Source organism: Cydia fagiglandana, chromosome Z (assembly GCF_963556715.1).
Source record: "Cydia fagiglandana chromosome Z, ilCydFagi1.1, whole genome shotgun sequence".
Taxonomy (NCBI): domain Eukaryota; kingdom Metazoa; phylum Arthropoda; class Insecta; order Lepidoptera; family Tortricidae; genus Cydia; species Cydia fagiglandana.
This window is the reverse complement of record NC_085959.1, coordinates 42,005,140-42,013,713: the sequence shown is the minus strand read 5'-3', so window position 1 is coordinate 42,013,713 and position 8,574 is coordinate 42,005,140. Positions and strand designations below refer to the sequence as shown.

General features: G+C 38.5%; 1 protein-coding gene across 1 annotated transcript; it reads left to right on the top strand.

The window, feature by feature from the left end:
• Positions 1-523: 523 nt before the first annotated feature.
• Positions 524-1,993, top strand: LOC134678535 (beta-1,3-galactosyltransferase 2-like). Its single transcript, XM_063537110.1, has 2 exons — positions 524-1,226; positions 1,756-1,993. The coding sequence occupies exons 1-2, from the start codon at positions 554-556 to the stop codon at positions 1,926-1,928; spliced, it is 846 nt and encodes a 281-aa protein (XP_063393180.1). The 5' UTR covers positions 524-553; the 3' UTR covers positions 1,929-1,993.
• Positions 1,994-8,574: the final 6,581 nt, after the last annotated feature.

Sequence of the window (8,574 nt, the reverse complement as noted above, 5' to 3'; positions counted from 1 at the left end):
TACACCCACTCTGATGATAGTGATGATTTACAGGATAACAGCTAGCTGCCTCGCTCATGCACCCCCGAAAAACCGACAAATCGCTGTGGTTGCCTCGCGAGCGAGGGAGCTACAAATACATCTGGACAGTTGTGTTGCTCTTACTCGTCGCGATGCTCGTGTTCCTGATGCTGCCCGTCGGGGAAAACGAAGACGAAGAATTTGAGGTACTATGTATTACTCGTATATTGGCGCTTAACAAGTTGTGAATTTAAAAATGGCAGTTAAAAACGTTACGTCGTAATAACTTACTTGAACTATCATAGGTTATGATAACCCTTATAAATTCAATATTTTAAAATATATTCTGCAAGTAGGCCTCAAGGGACAAGTCAATACAACATTAATTGCAGTGACATGAAAAATACATAGCCACATTTACACTACCTACCTAACCTAAGTAATTTATACAAAAAGGACCTGTCCTACAATACACAATATTGCAAATCAGATACTTAGTCAGTCAAACTTTGTTATTTTAAAATAAAGTCTATTTAATAAGACATTATTGTGCATGAAGGTATCAAATGGCCAAAACTCATTTCCTCGCGAGAAGATGATGCGATCACGGTACGTGGCAGGACATCCGCGAGCGCACAGCGAGCTGTGCCCCGACCGCGGCACGCGCACCCGGCTTGCGATCCTCGTGACGTCCGCGCCGGCGCACCGCGCGGCGCGCGAGGCCATCCGCGCCACCTGGGCGCTAGCGGCGCGCCCCAACCGCGTCGCGCTCGCCTTCCTGCTCGGCGCCCCGCCCCCGCACCTGCGCGACGCTATACTCGACGAGGACGCTCGCTATCATGACCTCATCGAAGGCCGCTTCGAAGATACCTACCAAAACCTACCCCTAAAATCACTGTCGATGCTGGAATGGTTCGCTACCTACTGCCCGCTAGCTCCTCACTTGTTCAAAACGGATGACGACATGTTCGTCAACATCGAGCAGCTGCTCGGTTTTATCGAAGACCACAACTCAACGAACACGATTTGGGGGGAAATGTTGGAGAACATAAAGCCGTCACGAGACAAGCGGTTCAAGTACTCCGTCCCGGAGGAAGAGTACCCTGGGGCGAGGTACCCAACATTTGCAAATGGGCATGGGTATTTGGTGAGTGGCGACGCGGTGCCGGCGCTGCTCGACGTCGCTCCAGGCGCGCGGTTCGTGCGTCTAGAAGATGTGTTTATAGGTAAAGATAAGGTCATCATTATCCACCGTATTATCATATGCCTAAAGACATCCACTTTCAGGTCTTGCTCATTCAACGGTCTCTGCTATTTTGAGTGGACCAGATTATCGGACCATCTTCTCTCTTGTTGTTTCACAGTTATCGTATGGATTTCTCTCCAATCCAATCTATTCCAACAATGGAATAGTGCTACCTACTTGAATAGAGAATAATATACATAGTTTGATTTAACTGGTTAAAGAGAATAAGTACCTACTTATTCTCTTGGTTAAAGAGAATAAGTACCTACTTATTCTCTTTAACCAGTCTTTAACCAGTTTTGATAAGATCAAAAGACTAAAAATATGAGTACCTACTCATATTTTTAGTCTTTTGATCTTTCTACATATGTGGCTTATAGTATAACACATATTATATCAATATAAACTTCAAAATGAACCCATGCTCTCGAAATTGGCACACGTAGGTAATAAGGGGCAACCTCGTAGGTACGTTTTATGATGAAGCTACATGTAGGGTGGTGTTGCAGGAGTGCTGGCGGGGCGCGCAGGTGTCCGCGTCGCGCACGCGCCCGCGCTGCTGCCGGCGGAGGGCGGCGGCGCCGGCGCGTGCGCCGTGCGCGGCACCGTGCTCATGGAGGCGCGCCCGCACGAGCAGTACGCGCGCTGGGCCATGCTGCTCGACCCGGACATCGCTTGCTGACATACACATTTACCACTGAATTTGAAATAGATTTTTTTTAATCAAGTCCAATCTTCTTGTGATGTATCTTATATTGGCTTATGTTTATAAATTATCAAGCCTATTACGAGCCGGCACTGTAGCTGCAGCAGAATGTTGCTTTTTGATATCCAATGTGGTATTATTTGTATTTTATAGGCACCCTAAAAGTTGGCTGCAATCCGAATACTTTGGTTCAGGCAGCCACTTACTAAGAGATGTCACTTTTTAAGATGTAAACTGTACGAGTAGAATTCAGCTCGGACATAACATTTTCGTAAATAAATCCGAATTCACTTCGCTCGTTCAGTTATCTAGTTATTTAGTCTGTCATAGCGTTTATGGATTTTTGATGTAGGTAGGTATTAGGATTTTGTTCATAGTATCGCTACGGAAACTTACACTACGCATGCATGGTTCGACACGCTTTCGGCCCCTATTTTGATCGACCTCGCTTTTGATGGTAATTCGTCATTCAGGGGTTGAAAGTAATACCTAATGTAAATGCTATAGTAACGGACAGCACAACGTCGGGCGTCAGGACTCGAAGTTTTTTCATTTGAACAAGTAGCTGCAGTAATTCACTCGAGTATCCACAGTTAAGTAACACCCAGTACTTTGATACTAAGTATAGTGCCCAATTTAACACATTCGTTTTAACTCTATAATGTTTCCTCTTTTTCGATAGCCCGTTATAATGTCCCACTGCTGGGCAAAGGCCTCTCCCCTTGATCTCTACAACTCCCGTTGTTGTGCTTTTTCCGGCCAGTTACTGACGAACCGAACCTCCTCCACCTCCTATATCATGCCGAAAAAACCTATAAGAGTCGATAAAATTCGTTAACACAAAGTCTTTTGTGTGTGCCTTGAGATTAGTGCTATCAATGTTTCTACTGTAGGTACAGATGTCCACGTTGCGCACCTAAAAGTTAAAAATGTTCTCAGTTTATGTGACTTCAAGTGTCGGAACATTCTGTCTGGGTATTGTTTGACACCAATCGAGAGAGTTAAGATACTGATTAGAAGCGAATTAAGATCTGGCGCGAGCGCTAGTGGTTGGAAAGAATACAATTGCAAACTCAGAGTAGAAACATAAGATAAGAAAGTTGTTCTGCAGAGAAATTGTTGGCGCAGGTTCCCTTGTTCTTCAAGTTTTATATCTTTCTGATCTTTACAGGGACAAAGGAAACATATTTACTGACGGTAGGAAGATTAAATCTTATTGGAAAATAAGTTATTTAATAAAAGTTTAAACTTGAGTTGTCATGTCAGTGTCTTTTGATGTAAGTATGTACATAAAGGGTCTAGCCGTGTTTGTATGTTGCATCGGCCCCAGAAGCCAAATTGATTGCCGTTTTGCCAATTTATTAGGCTAGATGTAAGATGCTATTTCACCAAAAAAATAACCCTAAAATGCTGCAGGTTTTTGAGAAAATTAAAAAAAAAGAAAATTGGTTTTCATTTTTTTTTTATCTAAACTACCGAACCGATTTTTTTGTAACTTATACACATTATGTAAGTAAATTAGATGAATTATTTAAAAAAAAAATGGAGTTCCAAATATCCTTATAATTAGTAAAATTTTCAATTTTAATTTTTCAAAAAATTTTTTTTATATTTCCGAAATAGGTGCCACCCACCAATTGTGGGTATTTTATGTACAAATTAATGTTCTATAACATATATTTTTTTCAAAAATATTCATTTGGCTCAACAGGGTAAAAATACCGTATGGATGTATGTAATGTATGAACAGACACAACCGGGAGAACTCCCGGTCCCATATCAACCACCGCGCCGCTCTGTACGAATTTGAATTTCGAACGTAACAAATTGCTAAAATAGACTATATTATTATTGACTGTATGTGGCTTGGTTGTCGTCGCGTCATTAAATTAAAAAACCGGCCAAGTGCGATTAGGACTCGCGTTTCTAGGGTTCCGTACATAAGTCCGACTCACGCTTGACTGCACATTTCTAATAGGTTTTCCTGTCATCTATAGGTAAAGAACTATTTTGAGTATTAATATTAATTTAAATATTAATTCATGATTTTTTGAGTATTTTTTTCAAAATTTTAGACCCAGTAGTTTCAGAGATAAAGGAAGGGGATGGTCATTTTTTGGCTATTTCCTTAAATAACTTCGAACCTATGTATTTTAAAATTATATAAAAATATGTCCATCTGTGGGTCACGAATTTACATATGTGTACCAAATTTCGACTTAATTGGTCCAGTAGTTTCCGAGAAAATAGGCTGTGACAGACGGACAGACAGACAGACGCACGAGTGATCCTATAAGGGCTTACGTTTTCCTCTAAGGACAGCGGGCTTTTTTCTATATAATCAATCTCATATTCTCGAAGCCGTTTGCAGATATTGCTAAGAACGTATAGTTAGACCGTAAAAAGTCTGCAGCGATGTTGATAGCCCACGCAGTGCAAGTGTCATTTTAAACGTCAAACTTCTATGAAATTATGACGTATACTTAACAGTTACACTGCGTGGGCTATCAAATCCGCTGCAGACTTTGTTTGGTGCGACTTTAGTAATGTAACGATCTTGGAGCTTTTGAAAATATTTTGTGTATAATCTGCTTTTTTTCCATTGCAAGATCAATATCCACGCAGCTCATATTAAAACGGAACTTTTTAATGAGCCACGTTTCCCGCCTTTTTATTTTTTAATTTCGTGACGCGACGACAACCAAGCCGCATACAGCCAATAATAATATAGTCCATTTTAGCAATTTGTTACGTTCGAAATTCAAATTCGAACAGAGCGGCGCGGTGGTCGATATGGGACCGGGAGTTCTCCCGGTTGTGTCTGTTCATACATTACATACATACATACATACGGTATTTTTACCCTGTTGAGCCAAATAAATATTTTTGAAAAAATATATGTTATAGAACATTAATTTATACATAAAATACCCAAAATTGGTGGGTGTCCCTATTTCGGACCTATAAAAAAAAATTTTTTGATGAATTTAAAGTGAAAATTTTACTAATTATAAGGATATTTGGAACTCCATTTTTTTTAAATAATTAATCTTGATTACTTACATAATGTGTATAAGTTACAAAAAAATTGGTTCGGTAGTTTAGGTAAAAAAAAATGAAAGTCAATTTTCTTTTTTTTTTAATTTTCTCAAAAACCTGCTGCATTTTAGGGTTATTTTTTTGGTGAAATAGCATCTTACATCTGGCCTAATAAATTGGCAAAACGGCAATCAATTTGGCTTCTAGGGCCGATGCCCCATACAAACACGGCTAGGGCTAGACCCTTTATTTTAAGTTATGAAAATGACAGGAACGCTTAGGTACAGATAATTACAGGTAGGCGTAGGTAAAAGTAAACGATTTTTCCTTGAAAACTCCCAAGCAATGGCTATCAACCAAGATTTTGGAGCATGTAACCAAGTTATTTTCACGCTATCGAATGGAATTTAAACTAGGGGTTCAGGATCAGGAGCAGAGCAACCATTCTGCAATTCAGACATGCATTTATTAGCTCTATTCGCGAGACGTAGTTTGCAAAACTGAGAGCCTTGTGGTATGAAAAGGCCAAAGATATATTTCAAAATATGTATATAACTAATATCCTAAGTATGACCTTACTCGGGAGTACTCGAAACTCAAACTACCTTTATATTCATCTAATTTTGTGTTTTGGTTCAAGCCTAAAGAGACTCCAAACAGACAGAGTTACCTCTGAGTAATAAACTGCCCTTCTTGCAAATAATTGGATAAGGTACCTACAGTCAGTAGCACAAATTGCGAAGTGGCCGAGGTGGTAAAAGGATCTTAATATAGGTACTTAACTTGATCGTCATGTGCAGGTCATTGTGAACACCTCACCGGTTCAGGTACTTCTGCCGCTGACTGTACGAAAATTGAATTTGTTGCATTTATAATTCTATTATTTCGTAATTTCTCAACTATAATAGTTATCGTTATAGGTAGTTATTGTGCCGGGAATTTTATTGGTTATTAACTTTATTTTATAAGCGACGTTTTATTTCTGGGGTCTCATTTCACTGTTATCGTTTGCATACAAAAGTCAGTTGTTTCTTACTTTATTGTGAGTTTCCAAGAAGGCCCCGGCAGCACCTAGCTGCTGGGGCCTTTTACCTACGTGCCCGCAGCTGATTTCAGGTAAGTGTTACTTACCATTAAAAAAATTATTTATTAACTATTTCTTATCTTGCATTACTTTCTTGAGAATAGCTACCATATGTATAACTAGTTAACTACTATTAGGGATAAGGGCAGGAAGAAGAAGAAGAGCTACCATATGTATAAGTAGCATCTAATTATTTGGTTTCCAAGAGAGAAAAGTTGTTGGAATATAGGTACGGGTTTAAAGTTTCCTGTTCTTTATATCCTGCTACCCTAAAGTTGTGTGGAAAAGATCGCTTCAAGCGATAAGACCGCCTGTTGCTACCTTTATTTAGAGTGTAAATATATTATTGACTTTGGTTTTAGTGGTGCAATAAAGTTTTAAATAAATCCAGCGCTTTGCTATAAATTGTACCCATATATGTATAGTAACAGCACCAGTCATGGGACATTTAAGAGGAAATTTGGAGTATTTATGATATTTCCCTTATACATGTAAATGGTCTACCGCTTAGCGTGTTAAAAGATGAAAGTCCTATCCGTCTTTCATGTTTTAGGCGTGTTGTATCAAAGATACTGCAATTAGTTTCCACATATTTAACAAATTAAAACTATGCTTTTTTTCTCCAGTCATGGACACCAAAGCTCCAGTAATGGGCCCCCGGTAATGGACGTGGATCCAGTAATGGGCCCCCTATAATGGACATTGCTCTATCAGTATAAAAATATAGAAATGGGGAATAAGTTACGACAAAAAAATAAATTTTTGGTATAAGCTTTTATCGCTGAATGTATTTTTCTTTCCACAGCCAATTATTATTGTATTTTGTAGATCCATCGAGACAATTCTAATATACCCAAACACAATTAGTTAGGGTTTATTGCGATAAAGTTCCAATGGCCACCTCCTGTCTCCATCATCAGATTAGGTCCATGTTATCATAATACATATTACATTATCATCCGATTTGCATACTTAATTACGAACTTACACATAATTTCAACTGAATCGGAAATCGAAAAGTGGCTCAAATTCAGCTACCAAGATTGGACCCACACTAACTAAAAGTGACATTCCATTTCCAACTGCAGCTGCAATACTGTTCATTTTCTATGGCAATTGACAATGACAGCGACGCGTTTCCATAGTAAAATGAACAGTATTGCAGCTGCAGTTGGAAATGGAATGTCACTCTAACAGGGCAAGTTAAATAAAAGTTTGGAAAAACGATATTAATTTATCCGAAGTCCGAGAATACCTCCTGATTGACATATTTCGTAACTACATTTTACTTCTGTATTGTTTAAACATGAAATTATGGCATGGCAAGCATCATTCTGTCAATTGTCCCATCATAGGAGGTACGCAGTTTTACAGCTCCTATAATGGGATTGGGCCAAATACCACTATTTTTTTACATCTGTGGAGTTACAACATAGGTGTGTTGTATACCTTATCTCATGGTTAATGCAATTAACAAAACACATTCTAGTTTTCATCAAGTATTAATTAATTAAAATTTAATAAATTAACTCACCTCTCTTAGCGAAGTTGTTAAGAATTCGTTGTGGTATTTTTTTTCAGTGACACGACAACTTTTGGGTTGACGCCAATTTCTTAAAAAGCAACCAAATTTAATGAAACTTCAAACTGAAACAGCTCTAGGACTCTTATTTATGATAATATACAGCCAGTGTTTATAAACTACTTTTAGATACTTATTTTAGAGGAATTATGTTTTTTTGTCCCATTACTGGTTCCACGTCCATTATAGGGTATACTACTATAGTAGAATATAATAAATGAATAAATTTATCTGTTTATTGGTATTGGTGTTAGAACTTTTCCTGTACTGGTTACATTTAGGCGTTTGGCTGGCTAGAGAAGACTTGCATAGACAAGACAAATGCTATGAATAGGTACCTACTGATTTGTCAAAGTAAAGAAGGAAGACCTCATCGGTAAACAATATTTTGTTATAGTCCTGCCATCGAAGGACTCCGCACCGCCCGCTGTACGCTACACTCGATCACCAGCCTTCCGTCTCTTACGGTTCTAAACATTATCACCATTTCATTGAGCTCGAGGAGACCACCACTGTTTCACGGCACTCTGATTTCTCTGGTAGGTAGTAAGTACATTAACCATTAGGTGTATACAGAAAAATTGGTTTCTTAAAATAGAGATAGTATGGAAATTAATGGTATACATTAAACGCAAATTATCACCGTCAAAATCGTAATTTTGTTGTTTTCCTGTTCCGTACTTCAAGACTGCTTCAACGTTAACCGTGACGTCAGAAGACATGTTGCCGTGTCCGATACCTACTATTGATGCTGACTGTACAAGACGGGTTTCAGTCTACTCATACTAAAGTATTAATTAAGACGAAAGTGGAGGAAATCCTCATTTTCCTGTCTGGATATTAACATATAATTGATAATATTTTGATACAAGTTGTTGGATATCATCAACCACAGCTAAATTTAACTATATCACTTC